The sequence below is a fragment of the Lytechinus pictus genome, chromosome 4, assembly GCF_037042905.1.
Source record: "Lytechinus pictus isolate F3 Inbred chromosome 4, Lp3.0, whole genome shotgun sequence".
NCBI lineage: Eukaryota > Metazoa > Echinodermata > Echinoidea > Temnopleuroida > Toxopneustidae > Lytechinus > Lytechinus pictus.
The window spans coordinates 7,770,901-7,796,215 of record NC_087248.1 but is presented as its reverse complement, the minus strand read 5'-3'; the positions used below and the strand labels follow the sequence as shown (position 1 = coordinate 7,796,215).

Here is a 25,315-nt window from a genome sequence, read left to right as displayed (position 1 = left end):
GTGTTGTGTGTATTATTCACCATAGCCAGCACCCCCTGGAAATCCTAGTAGGTATGCTTAATACCAGAAATTTAATCAAAATCAGCTTCATTTTGTAGTGAACCCATCCCCTTTTTTTTAAGTTTTGCTTGTCAAATTTCTCATGACCAAAATGACCTTGATTTTTAATGAAACCTTTGACTTGTGCTTGTCAAATTTAAACCATCTATTAATAATTGTTTCCACTTTCAAGGGCCCTGTCCCCCCCCCCCCCTCCTCTCTCTCTCTCTCCCTTACACTCTCAAATCTCTTTCTCCTCCTCTTCTATTTTCTTCATCTCTTACTCCTATTTTCTTCATTTTTTCTCCATCTACTTCATCATTTCTTCTTCTTGTGGAAGAGGGGAGGGTGATGCACATTGCACCATTTTTGCATGGTTAGTCCCTCCCCCTTCCCACATTTAAAACCATCCTATGTTCCCATGTCTCCCCCTAACTTCTATTTCATCATATTTTTACATTACAGTACTATCCCCTTCCTCTTTGTCATATTCTCATTGCCAAAAAATAAATGTTTTAAGGGGCTTCTATTTTATTCATTTGTTGTTGATTGTAATATTTCACAAATAACACAGCAAGTTGATATAATACCATGGCTTCGACAACCATGTAATTATGATTGACCCATTAGTGAAGAAATCAGCAATAATTACATATTGTTGTAGAAGCAGAAAGGGGGTATCAGATCTTTCCATACAGTCAATTTGAGTATGAAATGATGCATTTCAAATTATATCAATAATCAAGTCAAAGCAAAAACACAAATAAAACACTTTACAAGATGTACAGTATATGAGTTTGTGAGTCTTTTTTATTACATGATCTTTGTATCATAATATTTTACAAAGGCACATGAATACACTACCAACAATAATGTGCAACATTAACTCCTGCAAAACTGTTCTTTTGTCCTGTGACAAATGCTCATAAGAAAACAAATCTAAACATTGTAACTCCTTACTTCAACCATTGGCTCAAGATTGTAGAATGATTCTAAATAACATTAATCCTAAATTTTGATGTTAAAGATAAAAGACAGTTATGAAAATGGAAATGATGTTTGTGAGCCTTTAAACCATTTCCATGATAATTGGTAAAAATATCACAAGAAAATGGGCCACTGCAAGTGATTGTTCTACAAGCCATTATATTCCCAAATTACAAATAACAGCTGAAACTGTTGACGGCCTACGATTTGGGTGCGGTCCCACCCATGCTTATCTGTGTGTGCACTGTGCAGTACATGCTGTATGTGACTTTCATAAGAATTGAGTCTACTTGTTATCATTTTATTATGATACTGATGCTTGACAGCAAATTGAGCAAACACCAATTCTTACATCATGAACAGCCTTTCACAATCAAGCTTCCTCAATAAATTGAAATTAACAACCAGAAATAAATTTTAACTAAAACCCCAATCTAAAATCAAGGTACGCCATACTTCAAATCCAATGGCAAACCCCAAACATGAACTTTTACTTGTGATAAAATAAAACAAGCAATTGTCACAGAAAAAAAAAAAACTTCATTATCCTACATCTGCCAAAGCATTGTACCCATAAGAATTAATTAGCAGCTTATTACCTCATTCACCATCTAATTATTCATATTAGTACAAAACTAAGCAATTTTACTATATAAATATAATACAATACTCTTTGATAATACATTTACTATTCAATATAACTATCAATTTCAGCTCTTATCAATGAATTCATTTGTATCAGTAATAAATAGTCATTCAAATCTACATACTATCAGGTGAATATGAATAGACAGATTTGCAAACAATTTTTAAGAATTAACATTCCACAATTCATTTACTTCATCATTTTGCATGCCGATCTTCATCTTAAAATTTGCATTTCAAAATCAGGATCTTATTTCATAAAACTCTGTATACTTATAATTAAAAAAAAGAAAAAAAAATAACTGTAAAAAAATCATGATGGAATCTAATTGGCAAAGAGTAATGTTACAGAAATTATTGATGATTGACTTTAGGTTTTAAGATAAAGTTCCTAGAAACAGATTCGGAGCATTATGTTCCTTTGCAACAATTCATTTGTAGTATTTTATGTTCGCATTTCACATTTTTATATTGTTTTGAGTTAATTATCTGTGTTTTATTGCCTGTGAATGAATATCAAATATGCTATTCTGGTATAAGGTGTGAAAGAATTTGAATATTTGTTAAAATATTTTGTCATTTAAAGCCAGATTGTGAAGCTACTAGTGGCCAATTATGAATAATTGTGAAACTACTAGTGACTTATCATGTCCTAAATGTCCACTGCATCACTGAAAATGACTCTACTGAATTGCATATTTTTTTTGTAATATATTGTGCTTTTACTATCACTTTAGCCTTCATTATTCCCTGTAGGAATAAACAAATATACTATAGAATTTCTCATGGGTGGTGAGATACTCTGAACATTCAAATAAGATTCTAACATGTTGGTTCTACTACCAAGTGTATTCTTAATTCAGTTTAAGAGTGATATCATGGAAACCACAAAATACAAATACCATTGCAATTTGAACATTATATTTAGACTTAACATTCATGTGCAAAAACAAGTGTACAATGTAAAATACCAATCCATGTGTTCTGAGACCACTCATTATGGGAAATAACCATTATTACTAATAAATAGGATTAGATTTCAATATAGCAAACACTCTGTCCCTCAGATAGGATGTTAAATGGAGGTCCTGTGAAGAGAAGAATCATCAGGTCTACATGTTAAGAACCCACTGACCTATGGGATAAACGTTGGTGTAGTGGTCCACCTGCACACCCCAGTCAGTTATAAATGTATTGTGAGGAGAGACTCGTAGGTCACAGTCAACTCTTCGCTCTTGCCAGATGCCAAAACAAAAATAATCAATAATAGTATTTCTTCTCCTATATCAAAGATAAAAATACCTTTTAATGGATTTTAAGGCATAATTGTATCAAATCCTATTTCATGTCAAACCATATATTGTGATTTTCTGTTCAATCACCTCTCAAAATGTGAGAGTAGGTGGTTACTAATTGCTGACTAGGAATTCTGACCAAGCAGAACAACCTTTCCTCATGAGATGTTAACGAATAGTCAAAATAAAATTCAGTCTTATTAAATATATACTGGCTTGAAAATATTTGAAAGAATTGAAAAAGTAAGATGACCATAGGATAGCTCTATTCAGAGATCCATTTCAATTCATCTTGCTTTTTGCATTCATATTTCACATTTACAGATTTCATATTTCATGATATAATACAATTTAAGGAATGTATCAAAAAACTTAATTGATACAATATAAAAGGAAACTAAAATGAGCGCAACAAAACCACACTACATAAAAAAACATAAAAACAAAGAATATACAAAACATTGACTTTGTATGCATCTACATATAAAGCAAAAGACATGATCTACACAAAATTTCTATTTTAAGTTTGACTGCGAATATAAATTCATTTAATCATAGGGGGAAACAAGAACATAAAGATGTAACATGCATAAATTCCTATCACAAATTTTCAATTTCATACACAAAAACATGAAAATGATCAAGGAAAATATATCATATAATCAGATCTTGAGATGTATATACAGGAATAGTGTATATAGTGAGAGAGATATAATACTGAAAGTATGCACACTCTGTTTAAGCCATGAACTGGGATATGAAAAATGATATGATCAAAAAGAATAAAGTGGGGCAAAAGGTGTGAATAATATATTTCCTTAATTTGCTTGCATATTAAAAATTCCATGATGTATTCAATGTCGCTGGACTGAAATTTAAGGCCCTGTATCACAAACTATATAATCAATTATAAAATTGATGATTGCAATAGATTGCAAATATTGATTGTATATCTTTGTGACAAGGACCTAGTCTTTTAAAGGACGATCAACATACATATCAAGTTGGGAATTATGGTAAGCAATAGTATAATGTAGGTGAAAATTTGGAATTTGTAATCATAATTATATCATTTTAAATCTGAACTGTGGCAAAACTGACAAAGTATGAGGAGCAATTTTCTGCAAGGAGCAGCTCAAAGCCAACATGTTTCAGAGCACAAGATGCATTAAAGTGATTGGTTAACATTGGTTTGACTTTTTAAAAATCTGAGCTAGAAGGTCACACTTGTCACCTGTGTCTGTGATATGTTTACAAAAATGAAGCCCAGAAAAAATTGCGTTTGAAAATAATTATTTAGTGCTTCAAAAATTGAAATATAAAGTGACCGAAAACACCATCTTAATTTCATCCCATACACTTATGTGTACTATTTAGGCGTCTATAAGACGCCTATTTACAAAATCGGGGTTTGCCTTGTAGTTTTAGCTTTTCATTCTCAATAATGGTTGTTTTCAGGGTTTATTAGTTCTAATACATGCACTTGTACACATGTTTCATCTTGGTTTGAGAATTTTTTTAAATCTGCTGCTCACAAAGTTAAACAATACCTTTAAATGCAAAAATGAGTGAAATAATTATCAAAAAGACCGAGAATTTTAGAAGATGGCTCCCAATGCTGCCAAGAGGCAATGTACATTACCACTGAGGTGTCTGCTTGGGGCCAAAATGTTCCATAGCACAAGATACATTAAATGCAAAAGAACAATTATCTTGACCAAGAAATTGAGAAGATGGCAATCCCTGCTTTCGAAACACACTGCGCAATCATCGCTGAGCTCCTCAATGGTGGATGATGATGATGATTTGGGCAAATGCACTTCCTATTTCAATGCACAGAATGAAGAGAACTTGGAATCAGAAGCAATTTCATGACTAAGCATTGAAGAAGATTGCTGCCTCTGTTTCAAAAAGACGCTGCATATCATCACTGAGCTGTATCAATGGAGGATGATAATTTGGGCAAATGTGCTTCATAGTTCAACAAAAGATGAGAGGATGGCCTCAGAAACGATGTCATGACCGAGCATTGAAGAAGATAGCTGCCTCTGATGCCGAGAGGGGTTGGGCATCGTGACTGAACTGCCTCACCGGAGGATGGCGATGGGCCGAGAGGGGAGACCTTGGAGCCCTGTAGCTGGTGACGACGGGAGATGGCTGGGACTTCGGATGCAGCTTTAGTTCCCAATCAGCAGGGATGGCCTTACTGCACGAGGATGCCGCAGCCGTCGCTGAAGAATCGCATGGTTTCTTGGTGACCGGAGAGTCGCTGTCGCCATGGTCGATGTCAGGAACTACCTGAAGTTGCTCACCTTGCATTGCCATTGATTTCCTAAATAAAAAGAAAAGAACCAGCATAAGAGATTAGGATTCAGATTGATAACTCTGGGTTGTACTTCTGGATTTGTATTAAACAGACCAGGGGGGTGTTTCACAAAGATTTACCCGGTAAGTATGACTTAAGTCGCACTTAAATGCCTACGCGTACATGATATGGAACGCGCGATCTTATTGATAGACACGCAGTAGTGCGCGTCCTCATGACACGATCTGACCAATGCGGTCAAGCCTTTCATACCATACGCAACTTGGTATTTAAGTGCGACTCTAAGTCATACTTAAATCTTTGTGAAACACCCCCCTGTATGTAGTTAGCCCATGTTCTGAATGCCCTCTAATATCCACAGATATTTTAAAATAAGGAGAAGTCTTTTTGTGCACTTTATTAGGCACTCACAAAGTAATGTAGTTGCCTCATAAATCACTTTTTAATTCTCTTTTGGAAAGTAAATCCCTCCTCCTAGATATCAGTGAACAATTAACTTTTTCTGAAGGACATTCTAAGTATAATATGCATGCACTTTTCAGCTATGAGCAACGAGAGACAAGCTATTCTATTCGCCTGCCTTTTTGGATTCTAGTCTGCATGTAGCAAGTGTTGCAATGTCAGGCAACCCCACATGTCTTTCATGTCAGTGGTTTTAGGTTCCTGGTACAAATGACCTCTAACTGCACATGCTCAGAATGCATCTCTGATCTGGCTTATTGTACTGCGTTTACAATGCACAAAAAACCATGTTTTTAATTTATTTTCTCATATCTGGATGTCTAAAGGCCACCGCACACCTTACGATTTCAATTCATTTCAATTCAATTCATAAATGGTCTTTATTGATAATCAAACCCCAAATCAAACATGTTAACAATCATACATGAAAAAACAGCAAGAGCTGGAAAAATCATGTTTACAAGTTGGTGTTGGCACATCATTAAATACATAGTAAAAACCATAGTAAAATACATTTAAAAAGGCTGCGACACGATTTTGGAATAAAACGTAAAAGAATTTGACGCTATTATTGACACATGGAATATCTTACTGTGTAATGCTTTAAATTGTATGAATACCTATGTCCAAATCTGTGACTATTCTATCATCCTTTTTAGAATAAAAGCGAATTTAATATCTAGTCGTAATGACGTCATAGCAATCGTATGATTGTCTACGATTTGAAACCAAGTTGACCTTTACTCCAAAATAAAGGCTTGCAATCATCAACAATTGTTATATTAGTTTTCTTTCAGTTAATACAACCTCAAATAAATTGATACTCTTCATTCACATTTTCAGAAAATAAGCAAAATGCGATTCGTTCCAAATATCGGATCGTGGGCCAGTCATAAGGTGTGCGGTGGCCTTAAAATAGAAAGCTTTAAAGGTCAAGTCCACCCCAGAAAAATGTTGATTTGAATAAATAGAGAAAAATCAGACTAGCAAAACACTTAAAATTTCATCAAAATCGGATGTAAAATAAGAAAGTTATGACACTTTAAAGTTTTGCTTATTTTTCACAAAACAGTTATATGCACAACTCAAATGAGAAAGTCGATGATGTCCCTCACTCACTATTTATTTCTTTTGTTTTTTATTGTTTGAATTATACAATATTTCATTTTTTATAGATTTGACGATAAGGACCAACTTGACTGAATCGTATAGTATTAAACAATGCTCATTCCACATGTTCGGGAGGAATTAATCGTTGTTTCACTTGACAATGAGGAGAAAAATAGAATATTCCCTATTTCATATAATAAAATGCAAAAGAAATAGTGGGTGGATGACGTCATCAGTCTCCTCATTTGCATACCCACCAGGATGTGCATATAACTGTTTTGTGAAATTAAGCAAAACTTTAAAATGTCATAACTTTCTTATTTTACATCCGATCTTGATGAAATTTTCAGTGTTTGTTGGGGTGGACTTGTCCTTTAAATAACGAAGGTTTGGAATTCTCACCACATGGCTAATGTAGTTTTGACTGACTCTATGACCTGTGATGCAGTAAGTCTGGTAGAAGCATCCAAGACTAACAAACTCTTGATAAGACTTGTTGTATTCTCAGATACACGCCCATCTCTGTAAAGGGGAGGAAGAGGAGGAGTATAATTTGTTGACATGGACATTTCAATAACTGAATGAAATGTGCTATATCAGTGATTTTGTGACTGTAGTTCCTTTGTTAACAGTCTGTTTCATGCACACATTTTTTTATTACATTGATTCAATGCATATTATACAAAATACTTTAAAAGAACACTTAATAAGTAAACAATGAGACAGTTTGTATACTGTCTCCACTTTTCAAACAGAACAGAAGGTGTAACAGTTTTATTCACATGCCAAATTAAGCCTTGCCCTAGGTGGGTAGTAGGCCCATTCAATTTCGATATCCAATTGAAAAAAATTTTACTTATAAATTGTCACATTAGGTGCCTTACAAATGTTTTGTATTATCATTGAAATATTGCAAAGAAAGCTTAATACATCCTAGTTATTCATGAATGCAACTATATTACAAAGGGTGCAGTAAATTAAATTTGAATTCAGAATTAACTTACTGAGGAATGGTGAACTCTGCTGCCTTGATCTTCCTGAAGAGTTCCTGGGGGGCGCTATCATAGAATGGAAACTGACCATACAGCATGGTGAAGAGTACAACACCCAATGCCCACATGTCACTCGGCTTACCCAAGTATGGTTTCCCTGGGGAGAAAATGGAACGGGAACATTTAAAATCATGGAAATTATAAAACAAAAACAATAATAATAATAGTTCTTGTGTAATGCATATCACATTCAAATTTTGCATCTCTGAGTGCCTTGAAAGGACTTGGATATTATGACACCGGCTTAAGCCCGGCAGCCTTTTATAGCATGCAAGGATTTCAAGGAATAAATAACTGGCACATCCCCATTTGCCTCACCTGGGTTGAGTGCATCAGAGTATAGATAAATCCCTTGCTGAAGGAAATGAACATCATAGCTGAGATTTGAACCCAAAAGCCTCTGTTTCATTGGCGTCAGAACCATTAGACCGCAATGAAATATGCATTTGAATTCTGCTCTCCTAAGAAAGGGAGACATCCACCCAATCTGTCCTATTCTCTTATTTTCATATTAAAATTTTGTGCAGTAGTTTTGACTAATATTTTCATGTCCTCTTTGTACATTGTAGCCTTTTTCTGTTTTTGCTGTGTCTTGACTTGACTTGTATTATACTGCTTTGTCTCAGTTTGTCTCATATTTCTGCTATCATTGCTGAGGTCTAACCAGGCTTTTTCCACCAATCACTACTCACCACTCAATACATCTGGGCTGATATAAGCAGGGCTCCCTCGTTGGTCCTTGAGGAGGTCATGCTCACTGACAAGGTGTTTGCCGAGGCAGAAGTTGGTGAGAGTTATCTTGCGTGTGTGGCAGTTGAGTACCATGTTGCCCAATTTCAGATCACGGTGAACAATGTTTTTCTAAAAAGTGATGGAAAAAAAAAACATGAAGAATGCAATTGCATTTGCTTTTACATAAAAATACATAAGTACCGATAAACCAAAAATAGCATCACCTGCAACAGAAAGTATAGATGTAACATGCATTAGCAATAGTACATGAAATACTAGTAGTAGTAGAAGTCATAATTTTAACAGTCAGTAGAAGTGATAGTAATAATATTAATAGTAGAAGTGGTTGTATCGGCAGCAGCAGTAGTGTGGTAGCAGTAGTAATGGTAGTGGGAGTAGTAGTAATAGTAGTGGTAGTAGTAACAGTAGTAGTAGTGGTAGTAGTAGTAGTAGTAGTAGTAGTAGTAGTAGTAACAGTAGTAGTAGTGGTATTAGTAGTAGTAGTAGTAGTAGTAGTAGTAGTAGTAGTAGTAACAGTAGTAACAGTGGTAGTAGTGGTATTAGTAGTAGTAGTAGTAGTAACAGTAGTAGTAGTGGTAGTAGTAGTAGTAGTAGTAGTAGTAGTAGTAGTAGTAGTAGTAGTAGTAGTAGTAGTAGTAGTAGTAACAGTAGTAGTAGTGGTAGTAGTAGTAGTAGTAGTAGTAGTAGTAGTAGTAGTAGTAGTAGTAGTAGTAGCAGTAGTAGTAGCAGCAGCAGCAGCAGCAGCAGGCAGTAGCAGTAGCAGTAGCAGTAGTAGTAGTAGCAGTAGTAGTAGTAGTAGTGGAGGTGGTGGTAGGAGTAGTAGTAGTAGTGAAAGGAGTAGTAGTAGTATAGTAACAGTGATAGTAGCACAGTAGCAGAAACAATAGTAGAAGTAACAGTAATAATGATAATAATAATGATTGTATATTTATATTGCGCAATTTCTATATGTATATACTCAACTGCGCATTAAATGTTATTATTATTATTATTATTATCCCAGCTATAGCCGTGCTGCCTACAGGCGCTCTGGCATTCGAGGAATTTCTTCCTGCCGGGTACCCATTCACCTCACCTGGGTTGAGTGCAGCACAATGTGGGTAAATTTCTTGCTGGAGGAAAACACGCCATGGCTGGGAATCAAACCTACATCCCTCAGATTGAAAGACAAGAGTCATGACCACTAGGCCACGACTCGCCCGCACACTTGCAGTAGTAATATTAGTAACAGCACAGTGTAGCAGCAGCATCAGTAGCAGCAGCATTAGTAGCAATACTATCAGTAGTAATCATAGTAGAATTAGCAGTAACAACAATGATAGCAGAAGTTATATAAGTAGTAATAGTAGAAGCAGTAGTAGCAGTAGTAATAGTAGTAGAAGTAGAGAAGCAGTTTTCAGCAGCCATTGTAATGTAGAGGTAGTTATACCTTGGTCACATTTGCTCTTTGGCGGCCGTACGGCGAGTCGAAAACAGCCGTTTTATTAATTTTAAGTCAAACCACCCATACATAGTTGTACAAAAAAATGTTAAAACAGCTGTTCTCGACTCGCCGTACGGCCACCGTAGAACAAATGTGACCAAGGTATTAGTAGTAGCAGTCACAGGCATAGTGGTAGTATTATCCAAATACTCACCTTATGTAGACTCTCCACGATACTGACTACATCATGAAAGATATAGACGGCCTCCTTCTCACTTAACTTCTTCTCATGAATCACATGATGTTGGAGATTAACAAGGTCCACCGTCCGACTGCTGAAGTCATGTGACACCAAACAGTCCAAGACAAGACACAGCCTCTTCTTGTAAGACGTCTTTCTTCCACTACTGGATGCATCGGGTCTGATCTCATAGGCACGGTCCTGTTGGGAAAGGTTAAAGGTCATGGAGATTCTATCAGAAATTGCAGGTAACCTTACACAATATGTAATGGATTAAATGGAACTTACATGTTTCAACTTTGTTGAAATATGACTTGAATGGGGAGTGAACTGACTAAAAGATCTTTACACAACTTACGACTAGTTCAAAATTTGACTTTCGAACAAATTGCATTTTGCTTATTCTTTGAACATTTTCATTGGAAACTATTTCTTCACTTGAGGTTCAAATAAACTGGAAAAAAATAACAATTTTGTTTTATTCTGGGGCTATAATCAAGCTGCTTCCACTGTTTAAATTGGTAACATATGTAAAAAAAATATTTGTACATAGTTACACAGTTGTAAAAAAAAAATATTATACCGATATAAAACCAAAAAAAAATTGGAAAAAAAATGTTATTGAAAAGTTGCTAATTTACACTTTTAAATAAGAAATTTCATTGTTTCCGTTGCACTGCCAATTTGAAAAACATAATGGTTTGCTTGGTGTAAAAACAACTTTTATTGAAGAATGGCACATCCTGTGCCAAAAAAGGACTAAAAAATATCTTCTGTACATTTTTTTTCTTTCTAGAACTATACCTACATGAAATTACTAGCATTCAAGACCAAGAGAAATTTGAAAGTGGCTCCTAAATGAGACATTACTTCTCAGGCCCAAACCGCTTTGGCCCGTATTCTGAAGTCGGCTTTAATCTAAACTCTGGTCTGAGGTTGTGGTTTAACCCTATCTAGGCCGGGGTATTTTGGGAGTTCATATGACCGGGGGGGGGGGGGGGGGGGGGGGGGCCTGCCAGGCCCCCCCTTGAGATCTCAGCCGTCGACCGCGCGATCGCACCGAAAATTGGCACGCAGGTTGTCTTGGATATAATCTACAAAATTGTATAGTAATTTATTTCATGCGAATTGTTATGAAGTAATTATGATAATTTACGCGTAATTAGTATTCGAAATCATACTTTTTCCTTTTAACTCCGTAAATAAAGCTCTAAATGTTCTAATTTTTGGCATAGAAACTCTTTGTGGTGTTCTTAGCAAGTTTACATGAACAAAATTGTGATATCAGATCAATTTCTTATGTATTATATTGTTTTTTGCAATTTCTTATGTATTTCTTTGTTTTTTGGACCCTTTGTTTTTCATTGTTTTTTCAATGAAATTCATTGGGGATTCTTCTAAGATCATAAACAGCATAAAATACATACATTTACACCAGCAAAACTAAAAATAATCATACATTTATGATTTTTGGTTGAAAACACAATTTACATTGACTTTGTACACGAAATCACGTTTTTGAGCAATTTTTGGTCTGACATGCACTTACATAACGTTGCGTAATTTCGGAACCGCGTACCCGGGTGACACAAAATTGGTCTCAAAAGTTGCGCAAGACTTGAAAGTAAAAAGTCAGCGAGCAGCACGGTCAAAAAATTTTGCGCGGCAAAATTATCGCGCGACTCGTTGAGGGGGGGCCTCGGAGCCCGCCCCCCCCCCCCCCCCCGGCCTAGATAGGGTTAACTATGGATAGCCAATAGTAATATAAATCTCTCACAGTACAGGGGGCCGTTTTATAAAGTTGTTCATAAGTTAAGAGCGACTTTAAGAACGACTGGTGATCCTTTCTTACGCGCTTCACCATCGCCAATAAACATTTTTGTATATACCATTTACCACAAAAAATGATCCCCAGTCATTCTTGAAGTCGCTCTTAACCCCTCTTCAATTACAAACAGCTTTAATATGAAACACCCACCAGGTTCAATTCACTTCATTCATAACTGTCTGGGAAAGATGAATAAAATAGCTGTCTTCAACATTATAGAACTAGTGAAGAGCACTTTAAAAAATATGAAACAAACAATATTAGAAAAATCTCATCATTTTTGGCTTCCCATAATTTTAGCAGACTTAGACCATTGTCTAATTTAAAACCCAACTCCAGAATACAGGCCTTTGGGTTAATAAACCAACATACCTGAAAGAGTCCATGATGGTGTACAACCCCTTCTTGATCTCTTAGCAAAGATAGCAAGGAGTATTCTGTGTGTAGGAGCATTTTCCCTTGTCTTTCATCCTGATTCTCTCGTCCACTCTCAGACAAAGTCAGAATCTGAAAGCAAATCACAATCATAACAATATCAATATTTCATGAGTATTTTTCTCATTTCCTTTTAGTTATGTTAATTTCACAATGCCAATGCCAGCAAATTTGCTTGAGAAGGTGTGTAGACTGGTTCATCTAATCTTCAAGAACTGCACAGCTTCCTTATTCAATCTTTTGCTTAGATGATACAATTGTGTGTTTTTTTCTTGTTTTATTTTCTTAACTCTTGTAAATAGTTTCAATTAAGAATGTTTCCATTTGTTTGCTTTAATTTTTACTTTGTTGTAGGAATACCCAGGATAACAGAATAAGTCACTTGGATGCTCTGTACACTGAAAATATTCTTCTATTTGCCTTGAACAGATCAACTCTACATATCCGTGAAAGTGTAGTAGTCAAAAAGGGGCCTAAGCTTTCGATCCTAGCAGAATCTTCGTCGGAGGCAAAGTGTAGTAGTAAAACAAGATGTTGCGAAGGAGCCTCCTTATCCTATTGGTGACATACAAGTGCTTTGGGAGTTAAACATATTTTGGCATGAACAAGATGATTCCTCAATGGGAAATGTGTTGTGTGTGGTTTGATTTCTTACCTTTAAAGAATAAAAGTCATCGCTGCCATCCTTCCTGGCTAAACATTGGACAATGCTTCGGACAGGTGATGTGCCAAGCCTTGGCCCCAGCAAATAAGGACCAGCTCGCTTCAGAGTGGATGTACCAGCAGTATGCTTGGAGGAACCTGGCCCATTTCTCAAAGGAACAGTTTGTGAGGACTGGGTTTGGTCTCTAGGGAATGAGGAGGTGGTGGAGGAGGATGGAGACAGGGTTGATGATAAAGTAGTCATGTTGGGGTAGGGGTAAGGATAGGTTTCTGAGGAGATGAAGGTGGTAGGAGACGGATATCCCGATGAGGAAGGCAATCCTGGTATCCGCAATTGGAGCGATGTCAATGCTGCTGACTCAGCTGCCATTATCCCCTCGGCTGCAATAATCCCTTCAGCTGCAGATGCAAGAGAAGAGTTGTCGTCACTGGACGGCGGTGAAGTGCGACGCTCCATCATGCGCCTGGCATGAAGCATGGTACGTTGGTTCGTCACGGGAACATTTGCCAGGTGAGGTATTCTGAGGTTAGGAGTAGGACTAGCTGGAGATGAAGAAGCCATCTGTCTGCTGTGATGCACAGAACCATTCCTCAAATTACTAGCAAAGTCCATAGGAGTCATTGTGCGACTTGTCCCTTGACGGTGACGAGGTCCAGTATACCCTGGCATTGCCGGACCACTTGTCATTCTTGTCCTATCAAATTCGAAGTCTGGAACATTCCTCTCTTGATTGACAGGAGGGGTACCATCAATGACGGGCGAGTCGGCCGAGTCCGACGATGATGACGACGACTGTGAGGTATTGAGGAGCAGAGGTGGTCTCCTGTGAGCCATACTCTCAGCAGCTTGACTCAGTCTAGTTGGAGGGTTCCTTCGATTGGAAGCTACCTCCTGCTCATGGGCAGCAGACCCAGATGACGTACGCTTCATCTTGTACCCAGACTGTGCAAAGACCTATGTATCATCGCCTTCGACTGCATTCAAGAAACAAGCTCGTACCTATAGATTCCATTGTACAATCAGTGTGCAGCGGAGAACTCGAACAGGACTAATTGCTTAGCAAGAATCATCACAGATCAATGGCCTTTCGGAATGAATCTCTCAACACCTGCAACATAAAATATAAAACAAAATACCATGATCATGTTCATCATCCTGTAAAATCAAGTCTTTCTTTTCATTAAGGTACAGGAATTATCAAATCAGCTCTGATATTAATTATAAGCCCATATCCTGTATCCTGGACTCCTTAAAAGTCTCCTATCTATGAAAAGACTTTAGAGAAACAGGATGCAAACTCAACAGCTTTGTTTGTGTTTGGGGGAATGGTTTTGATTGTTCTGTCAAGTCATTATCATGTCTTTCATTGTCAACCTAATCCAGGGATAACTTTGTTGATTATATCCTGCTTCAAGGCACTGTTCCATGAAACTTATTCACAATACGAGAGGTTGAACACCTACCTGCATGGTAGACTGACTTTGACCAATCTTATTGCAGGGTGTCAGTAGCTTACTTGTAACCTTAGAACACTGGGCAACAGTTTGTGTACAACTAGCTAATTATAACAAATTATGAGATGAGATTTTTTCTGCTTTAAGATTGAAAATTTGAATTTTATAGAAAAATGGTTAAAAGATATCATATAAATGTACTCTGTATTTTTAGGTGGAAGTTACATCTGATCACCATGGCTACTGCTATCGTCAGGCTAATGATGAAGATGCAAAGAGATATCACTTAGAAAACATTACTATTTCACATACATGTAATTAAAGTTACTGCTTTGTCTAAGTCAATAAAATGAAGGAATCGATAACCACTTGTCCATCAATTATTACAGATTTAAATTATCATTTAAGATATAAAGCTATGATAAGATCAATCAAAGCTATATTAAGATTGATTAGAGCAGTATGATAGTTCAATTAATTAATAACAAAAAAAGAACAAAATGAATTGAATTTATTTGTTCCATTTCTTAAACATAGTGTTTCAAGATTAAATCAAGTATTTTACAAAGCGTATTAAGTAAAATCAAGGAGTCTAAAAAAAAGCAGCTTGTAGTCTGTAGATCTAATTTTATTTAGGACCCTAACTAGTGAGTAGTAGATCTACTAACATTAGATCTAATAAAGTAATTCACTTAAGCCAAAAGGTTCATTTCATGCCGCCCCGGGGGGGGGGGGGGCACTCAGTATATAATGCATCTGTATGTGCCGCGGAGGGAACCCCCATTTTTAAACTCAAATTTCCGTTCCAAGGCATAGCATTTTTGTCTTATTGAGAAAAAGAACAAAGAAAGCAGCTCCAAAGCATAGCATTTTCTTCTTATCGAGAAAAAAGAAGAAAGAAATCCGCTCCAAAGCTTCGCATATTTTTTTGTTACGCCGTACCCGGTCGCATTGATCTGCTACAATGAGCTGCAATTTTGGTGAAAAGCGGCCGCAGAGCACTGTCAGACCATCGCCTCTGCGCGAGCGCACCCGGCGGCCGATCCGTTCCAAGGACCCCCGTTTTCACAAACATTTGTAGTTCCAAAGCCCGTTCCGCGGACCCTCCTTTTTACAATAAGCCAGCTCCAAGGCCCCCGTTTTTTGTCTCGCCCGCGGCACACCCTCACCACCTTTTTGGTCGAGTACCCCCCCCCCCGGGATGCCGCCGCGCACAGAAAGATCAAGCCATAAGTCGTGGACGGCAGAAGTGGCGTCGCAACATGCGCGACCCACTAGTTAGAAATCCACTGTCAAACGCGGTTCTTTGTGCAAGGTTAGTATGCTACCTTGCACTAGTGTGAGTGAATCTGACACTAGTGCGAGGTATTATTAGATAGTATACTAACCTCGCACAAAATATGTGGCTTGTCAATCAATGGCTTGTGTGCAATTATCCACTGTAGTGTAAAGAATGTGAATACATTATGTCATAAGAATGCTATAATAATGCAGTGTAACTCAAGATTTGTTTATGCCAACTGTAACCAACAGATCATGTTCATCGTTCATTCACCAGCTAACAGAGAACGGGCATGACGTTATCGCGCTACCGTGTTTAGTCACCTGCCCTGTACTGCAGCTGCGCCTAGTCTTGAGGACTCCATGATGTTTTTTTTTAATATTTTGACATATATTTCTGCATCATGGTCATGGAGTCTTGAATCCCCGTCCATATATCTATAACTATAAGAGACACATGTTCACAAAGATGGATTTCCCTAGGGAGTCCATGATTTTTCCCTAGGGAATCCATGATTTTGTCTAACTATGGATTTGGATTTCCCTAGGAAATCCATAGTTAGAAAAAATCATGGATTCCTCAACTTGAGGACTCCATGATGATGTTTTTTAAAAATATTTTGCGCCACCGCACTGGACTGGCAAGTGGGGTGCAGCAGCAGAGCCGGCTGCAGGCTGCGGTATTACATGGATGATGGTATACAAATTACAATTACAAAAAGTAACTAACAATTAGTAACAGTAACACTAACACACTACACAGCGAACATCAACGTACAATGTCATGATCCACAAAAATAATAATTAAGTTCATAAATCATAGACAGTTGGCTTTATCGTGAAATTAGCCCGGGAAATTAGTCACCTCTCAGCTCTCTCAGTCTCTTCTCGTGTGTGTCGGTGTGTGCACTCGTTGTGTACAAAGTCAATGGGAGATGAAAGAAGTCACCAGTCTTGAAAAAAAAAACGGCAGTGAATGGACTGGTGACTTAAAATGCCATTTAGTTCACATTTCGGCATAGTTCTGCTAAGTTACTTACATGGACAAGGCTTGCATGCGTATGTAGCAACAGTGTAATATGACCCAAGATTACATGTCTATCTGTTCCATCAGCTGAAATCTGCGTCATTAATCTGCCGTTGTTTGTTGCGTATTACACTGATCGATGTGACTCATCCATTATGTTATCACCAGTCAATTATGGAGTGCCGTGCGATGGTGCAATCACTCAGACTTACCCTTGTATGTTTCTTTTTAAACGTTTTTTAACGTTCGTCGGCTCCGTACTTTGTCTGTTTTTCTAATTGTTCTTATTTTTAATTCTTTTTTTATTATTATGTTTTCTTCTTTTTGTCCGTTTTAATCACGTTAATATTTACTAATTTGGCTGCCCATAAGCCCATAAGCTTCCTCCACAAATTGATCCCCTCGATATCTTCCAGGAGGGGGTACGTACGCGGGGGTACGGGGAAGGAGTGGGGAGGCACTTCCATGAATACATGGGGCATATATTATGTAGGGAGAATGCAAATTTTAAATGATTTTTCAGAGCGATTGTTTTGAGGGTTTTTTTAATACCCTTTTCTCTTGTTTTCCTTCTGTTTTACATAGGTGAGGGGATTGAGGGATTGCACTTTCTCCGCTTCACGTATTTTACATAGTAGGCCTAGTACGTGCTATATACTATAATAAAGTGAACTTTTATATATTTAGGGCTTGTATGCTCAATACACATGACTGCAGCCAATGGCTGAAATTTATGAGCCTACAATATATGGATATCATTAATAAAAAGAAAGCAAAATACAGATTCACAAGTGTATTTAGGTACAGACTATGACAGTATGATAAGTGCCACGGGTTAGAATATGAATCACAAAAGTAAAAAAAAAACAAAAAAAAAACACCTACTTAACACACAACAACAACAGATACAGAGCAGGGCTGGAATGGCGAATAGCATTTATTACGTCTATACATATCATGCAGAAAATAAACAAATACAATGCAATATAATTATTATAGCTCAACTCATCCCATTCATGAAAGGATACTGTTTTAGAAGTTTTGATTATCAAATGAATAATAAGATAAGCCCGGAAGATAAGTTAAACAAAACATGACTTTATGGGCCCTACCCACCACCCTATATGCACCAAATAAATTCGTCAAAATTTATAGATTATTTAACATTTATAATTTAATTTGTATATTCGCATCTAAGCCTAGATATTATATTTAGGCTTACAACTATTTTCTACAACCACATTAGCCTGTAAAATATGGGCATCGCCCCCATGCAGTCTCCCGCTCACTTCTTGTTAAGATAGAGGTGGGGAGGGACACAAATTGTGTGTGCTCTTTGCTTTTTGAATCATTTATTTATTTTCATGGGTGTCAATAACGAGGGGATTATTTTGAAATAATTTGTTTTAACAAGTTTATTTATGCTAATTAATCCCCGGACATGATGGCTCAGTGGGGGGGGGGGGGGGCGACTGCCTCACGAATCACGGCCTGCATGGGGTTTTTCCCTGATCGAAATAGGTGCCACTTAAAGGTATAACTCCGGGCTGAAGACATTTGTATCTAAATAAATAGAGTAAAATTCACAAAGCAAAATGCTGAAAATTTCATAAGAATCTAGTGACGGTAACAAATAACGAAGATATTGAATTTTGAAGTTTAGTGTGAAAACAGTTATATGCACAAAAAGCATCGTCATGAATATTCATTATGTTCGCTGATGATGTCACATCCCCACTTTCCTTTTTCTGATGTTAATACATGCATGCAAATCATAATTGTTTCATTATTTCATATATGTGTGAATGGTATGTCTCCCTTATAATCAAATAAATTGCAGCAATTAATATTTAATGCACTAGATCAGATGTCAGTCCAACTTTTTGAGTTCTAAGAGGAAAATTTTAGAATAAACCGAATTTCATATAATACAATACAAAATAACAAGTGGGGATGTGACATCATTAGTTTGCTCATTGAATATTCATGAAGACAGTTAAGCCTAGAACTGTTTCGCTGGAATAATGCAAAACTTCAGTAAAGTGTCATATAACTTTGTTACTCCTTGTCCGATTTTGATCACTTTTTTGTGTTTTGTTTGTCTGAATTTTATTTATCTGTTCAAATTATAATTATTATCTACAGCCTGAAGTATCCCTTTTTTAGCAGGGTCATTTATTACTTGACTATCAATACTAAATACCTAAGATGTTGGCAATGTTTCCAATGTTTGTACAAACAGTAAATTTACTTTTTGGGGGACTGTTATCTATATGAGTCAAACAAAGTTCGGTTGCAAGGACCCTTTTACCCGACCTCGACTGTCATGTATGTTTTGATTGAATATTTTATCTTCATTTACACTATAGATTGACTCGAATACTTTGCTATCATTGTCTGTCTTTCCACACTGATCTTTTTAACTTAATTCGGACATTCCAAGCAAGGCGAGATGAATACTGACACAGTAGAACTAGCGCTGGATTGTGATTTAATAAGTTCCGTTTATTTGCAGAACCGATTTCGTGATGAAGCTCTGAAATGGATCGATTTCGATGAAAACGACGACGTGCTCGATGTTAGATATGCATCGTGTTCATCATAAGAACTACTTAAGTGTTAACGTCGATTTGTACCCCACAAATTTTCATATTGGTGTCCCCTACAAAAATTCAAGCCCCACCCCCCCCCCCCCCCGTGCGCCCCTGCTGAATAAATTCGAGCTACGCCACTGAGTCGATTGCCTTCGAGAATGCATTATTTCCGAGAGGTTATCAATAATATTATTGAATACTTTTCTAAAACGACTAGTAAAGAAATTACAACTCACGCTCACACAATTTTAATAGGGCCTTCTCTGATGAGAAGTTAAACCAGATTACAATCCCCAAATGCAGTGGCGTAACAGGCGGGGGGCAGGGGGGGCAAGTTGCCCCCCTGGCGGATTTCACCGGGAAAATAAAAAAAAGGGAAAAAAGAAAAGGGAGGGAGAAAGAAAGGGAAAGGGGAAGGAAAGGGGAAAAGGAAAGGAGGAAAAGGAAAGGGAAAAGGGAAAAGGAAAAGTGAAAAGAAAACGAAGAAAATATATTTTTAATGGAAAAGGAAGGAAAGCGGGAAAATGAACGAAAGAACATTTGAGAAAGAACAAATCATTCCGAAATAGGCCTATGTAATGCAATAGCATGATGGGAAATAAATTAAAAGATGACAGAGGCAAACAATAACGGGAAATGAAGATAGAATGTAATTAGTCAAAAGCTAAACTTAAGAACATGACCGGGCTGCCAAGGATAGAAAATAAAGAGCGGGAAGAAAGATGGACTGCATACAACATTGTGCTATAAGCTTGCTAAATTCAGTATGCAAATAAGCTACTGGGGCTTTGCCCCAGACCCCACGCAGTAGGGGCTCTTCTTCTATAACTTTCAAATGGCTCTATAACGCCCCCCTGTAGGGACCCTTCCTACATTAAGCGTTACGTTCAATCACTGGCGTACAGGCGGAGGGTCTTCGTTCCACACCAAAGAGGAAATAAAAGAAATTATAGGAGACAACGTATAATAAAATGAATGGAAACAATGAAATGTGTTATTTGCTGAATATAATGGATATCTATCACATAATTAAAATTTAATTTCAATAGGCATTTTTTGTCAGCTCGCTTTGCTCGCTGGCGACTTTTTACAAACTTTCCCACATAGCTATGTTTTGCCCCCTCAAAATATCAACTGGAATAAATAAATGTGTTGTGTAAAAGCTATATTCTGTACATACCCGCGATTTGATTAAAAAATAGCGGCAATCTGCAAGGTTTAAATGGCTTTGATATCACGAAGTTCCGGGGGCTCCAGACGGACCCCAACCGCAAAGCACTGCCGTATATGATTATGGAAGGGTTGGGCCATGGTCCCCAAAAGTTCTACAACCAAGAAAAAAAGGAGGAAAGAAAAGCAAAGGAAAAGTGTAGGATATAATTTTATTTACTGAATACAATGTCAAAAAATATCTCAAAGTTAAATTCTCATGAAAATGTGTTTTTCATTCTCGCTCACTTTTTAGCACTTGCGCCATACTGCGCCTCTCGTTTTTTTACTCTTCACGCTACTGCTGCTTAGAATCGTGTTCAGAGTGGCATACAGACCACTAAAAAGGAATGGAAAGAGAGAAGAGTGAAATATATTATTCTCTGGATATCATGTCAAAATCCATCACAAAATTGGATTTTTGTATTAAAAATGTCAAAAATTTTGCTCGCTCGCTTCGCTCGCTCGCATTTTTTTTTAAAGATAAATTCTGCCTGATACACAATGTCTGGCCCTCTCAAAATCGTCGCCTCATTACACCATTACGCCTGTTCATACCATGATATGACCGGGAATTTTTTTGCTCTTGCCCCCCCTGGCCACCGACCCCTGTTACGCCGCTGCCCAAATGCTTAAATCAGAGAAGAGAAAATTGCTCGCACTTCGCGCTTGCATTTATTTATTTTTTTAAAGTGATATTTTATATATTCATGGATTTTTTTCTTCTTCATGAACACATTTAAAAAAAGTGTTCTTCAGCTGCCTTTTTCATGTGACTTTGAAATAAGATAATTCATACGTGCATTTAAGGCACTTAATTTTTCCCCCTGGCGGGGAGAGAGGGGAAAGCAATTTTTCGAACCGTACACAGGCCCTGTGTTCACAGGGGCACCAAAATCAAGTCAAATTTCGGGCCCCCTCCCTACGAAATCCTAGATCTGCGTCTGCCCTTAATTACTGTCCCTGTCAGGCTATCAATACTTGTACCTTAGATAGTCTGTTCTAAATCGATTTTTTTCTTCAGGCTTGGATAACTCTCACGGATTGGTGTAATTCGCTAGAATTGAAAACTCAGAGCCAAATATATACGATTCTTTAAAGAAGACGCACAGACGTTTGGTTCTCATCTTACCAACTGGCGGGAAAGGTTCAACAGAATCCTGAGTATGTTAGCTCTATACATTGGTGCTTTGACAAGAAGAGTGTCTTGAGGAATATCTACCAGTGTCTTAAACCAGGAGGTACATTCCTCCTTGGCTTCGGTACACAGTGCCAACTCTGTTCGGAGTGGAGTTCCTACAGTGAAACTTGTGATGTGTGGATTCGGCAACATACAAAATGGGGGCGATATCTACAGGTGTGTACATGGATCTAGAGCGATTCAATAATTCATTAACTTAGACAAAAAAGGTTTCCCGTCGAAACATCCGTTTTTATCTCTTCTTACCTTTTTTATTTATAATGAAATATACCAGCCGCAAACCTTTTTTCAGGAACATTTCGTTCATTTTGCTGTATAGGCTTTATTAGGCACAGGCCCTCCTCCGATTATGCCAATTTGACGAATACTTTATATAGACTCTTTCAATGCATACAGCATTACGGGCCATGTGGTCTAGGGGTTAGAGCATTGGACTCATGATCGTGATGTTGTGAGTTCGAATCCCCGCCTTGCCATTCTCCACTTTGATAAAAAGACCCGAGAGTAATATATGTCGTCTATAAGGTCAGCCATGCACTGTGCCAGGCTAACTTAGACGTAAAATGTTTCCTATGAAAGTGGTTACTTCACCAGCTTGGCGTTATACTAGTTAAAAGCTGCCCTGCCGAGTTCCTAGGAGAGTTACCATAATAGTAACAGACTTAACAAACTGATAAGTACTTTGGTATATAGAGTGACAAAACTGCGGTGTTAATTCATCAACTTTCGACAAAGGCCCATCGTCATGAAGTGCACTTGTCAATACATTCTCTATGTTCCCAAATTTGTCGTGAGAGTGAAGACTCCATATTTCTATTCATGTCTTTCAAACGCTGAAATATATTTCTCAAGCAGATCATATGTGACAATCTCTGAAAGGTAAACGCGTAGGGTGTCTAATTGAACTTTGCAAGAAACTTGATATCAATCGTAAATAAATTTTGGGTTTGAAAAAAAAATCAATTAATAGGAAATTTGCTCCTGATTGCTGATCTGCTTTTTTAGCAATTACCTACAAAAGCGCGGTTCAGACTATTTTTTTATTGGGGATGGGGGCTTCTGGGGGCTTGATAAATTTTCGACGTTTATTCAATACAATGAAAATGGCCTTTTGTGGGTAGCCTATACTGACCAAGCAGATAGTCCCCATCCCCCTTCCAATAAAAACATTTCTAATGATATGCGAGAAGGGCGTAGCGACCGAGCGAAATAAATAAAAAAATCACATTTTAAAAATGTTTGAGATTTTGTCATCTGAAACATGCGCGGGGGGCATGATGGATATTGTAAATGAAGATGAGGGCATTTAACGATTAAGGGGGTAGACTTGAAATGGAAATGGGGTTGTGTTGTTACTCTCTCCTGGCGGTTTTTTTTTTAAGAGCGATATTAAAAATAAATAGATACATTTTAACGTAAAAGGGTATAATAGAACATGGTAGGGTATAAGCCTACATCAGAAGCCTTAAAATAAATCAGGAACTCCGTGAATCTCTCACAGAAGAAAATTACAAGATGAAAACAATAACTAGGAACCCGAGTGACGTTTCTTTTTATCAAGATTGGCCTAAATAATTTTGAGCAACTCCAAAAGTCATGGCCAGGGTAAGTGGTTATAATATGGCCAATATTCAATTCTCATGATTTTTTTTTCGTTGGCATATTGTGTGATATAAAAGGATGATCATTGTAATACATGCAGGAAACATGAAAGCATCAAATGCTTTCACTGCAGGAAATATTAATTTTTCAACTTAGCTAGGGAGTATGAAAATTTCATACTCCCTAGCGAAGTTGAAAATGAATATTTCCTCAGTCATATTTGTTAACTGTTTTCATTGTTTTAGGAGATTATGATTCTTTGATCAGTCTGGTGAATCTATCATTATTTCTCATTGCCCAGAACAAATACGTTGCTTGTTTTACCCGATAAAGTACATCCCTGTGGAACACCAAGAACAATTCGTCGGTGACGTCTACAAGTGGTTGTGTGCATGACGTCACTCCAAAGAGGTCTGGTAATGTTTTCCAAGGTGAACTGGGAAGGGCTGAAATTATGACCATTTTGGCTACCAAAGAATGACACTCGTCAGGTTGGTGACCCGATGTAAACGAATGAAGCCCTCGGTTTTTTAAACACAAGTAACCTTTACGTTTTATGATACAGTCGTAGGATAGATGTTTTCCGTTTGTTTATTTCTATATACTCTGCTGAACCAAATAATTCACTTTTCATTTTTGTTTTTACCTGTTATATTTTATTTTTTACATCTTCCATGGTTATATCTCGTGCATCAATATGATAATTGGTGATATTTTCTAACTCCCAAATCGAAGGAGAAGGGATCACCTTTATATAACACAGGTGGAATAACCTTATATGTATATTGTGGGTAAGATCTGATTAAAAAAATCTATATCATTTCCTCTCTCGTAAACTTTAGGCTTGTCTTTGTACATGAAAGGTTTCACATAAATTGTATGTACAGTGTATATTCAACATTCGTGACCCGTCCATTGAGGCCAAAGAATTGCACATTGACTTATTAAGGAGAGCGTATAATGTCAAACAAAAAACCTTTTTTACGGTGTGGATTTATCCAAACTTAAAATATGCTATAAAAAAGATAAAGTTCTTAACTAAAGGCATTCTTGCCAATACTGATAACTCAGCGAGGGAGCGGAGCAACCAAGCGGGGGGGGGGGGGGGGGGGGGGTCGGTTGAGAGATTCACTAGGGGGTAATAAAACTACCCATATCTTTCTTTTCTCTCTCTTTCACTTTCTTTCTTTTATTTTTTGTAATCCCTCCACCATTTGAAAATAAAATAAAGGGAGTGGCCACCCCTGCCTCCTGTAGTAATATCCTCTGCTTGTATTTATTTGTTCTTCTGAATACATCGTGATATAAACCCAGCTTTCTTGTGAACTTTTTGGACATTGATCCACACAGTTGATTGATTCGCATAAATATATATATATATATATGAATATAATATAAATACATATAAATTCGCATCAAATTGAATTTAAAAAAATACAGTATTTCGTCCTAGCTATATACCGTATGTATACTGATTTGAGCGGAAAATACTGAAATTAAAAGTCACATATAGGCCTATTCTAAGAAATTTAATGAAAATCGTAAAGTTGAATAATAATTTAGGGAAGCTTCTTTCCTTCGGGGGAGGTATGCAAGTGCCAGAAAGTTTATATTCACTTGATTGAGAGAATGATAAATATTTTTGTGCTTATACGTGTTAATCAAGAATCTAAACTTGGGCATTAAT

The 25,315-nt window shown here is 37.1% G+C and overlaps 1 protein-coding gene across 2 annotated transcripts; it reads right to left on the bottom strand.

Annotated features, from left to right (window-relative positions):
- Positions 1–831: 831 nt before the first annotated feature.
- LOC129259088 (serine/threonine-protein kinase 40-like) lies at positions 832–17,198 on the bottom strand. Of its 2 annotated transcripts, none has more exons than XM_054897355.2 (8): positions 17,036–17,198; positions 13,252–14,368; positions 12,534–12,668; positions 10,307–10,534; positions 8,609–8,777; positions 7,869–8,013; positions 7,267–7,386; positions 832–5,298 (listed from the first exon to the last, which is right to left on the bottom strand). In XM_054897355.2, exons 2-8 carry the CDS (start codon positions 14,188–14,190, stop codon positions 4,983–4,985), a joined length of 2,052 nt encoding a protein of 683 aa, XP_054753330.2. In that variant the 5' UTR covers positions 14,191–14,368; positions 17,036–17,198; the 3' UTR covers positions 832–4,982. The 2 variants fall into 2 exon arrangements, with proteins under 2 accessions (XP_054753330.2, XP_063954375.1); XM_064098305.1 differs by lacking the exon at positions 17,036–17,198 and adding an exon at positions 16,861–16,902.
- Positions 17,199–25,315: the final 8,117 nt, after the last annotated feature.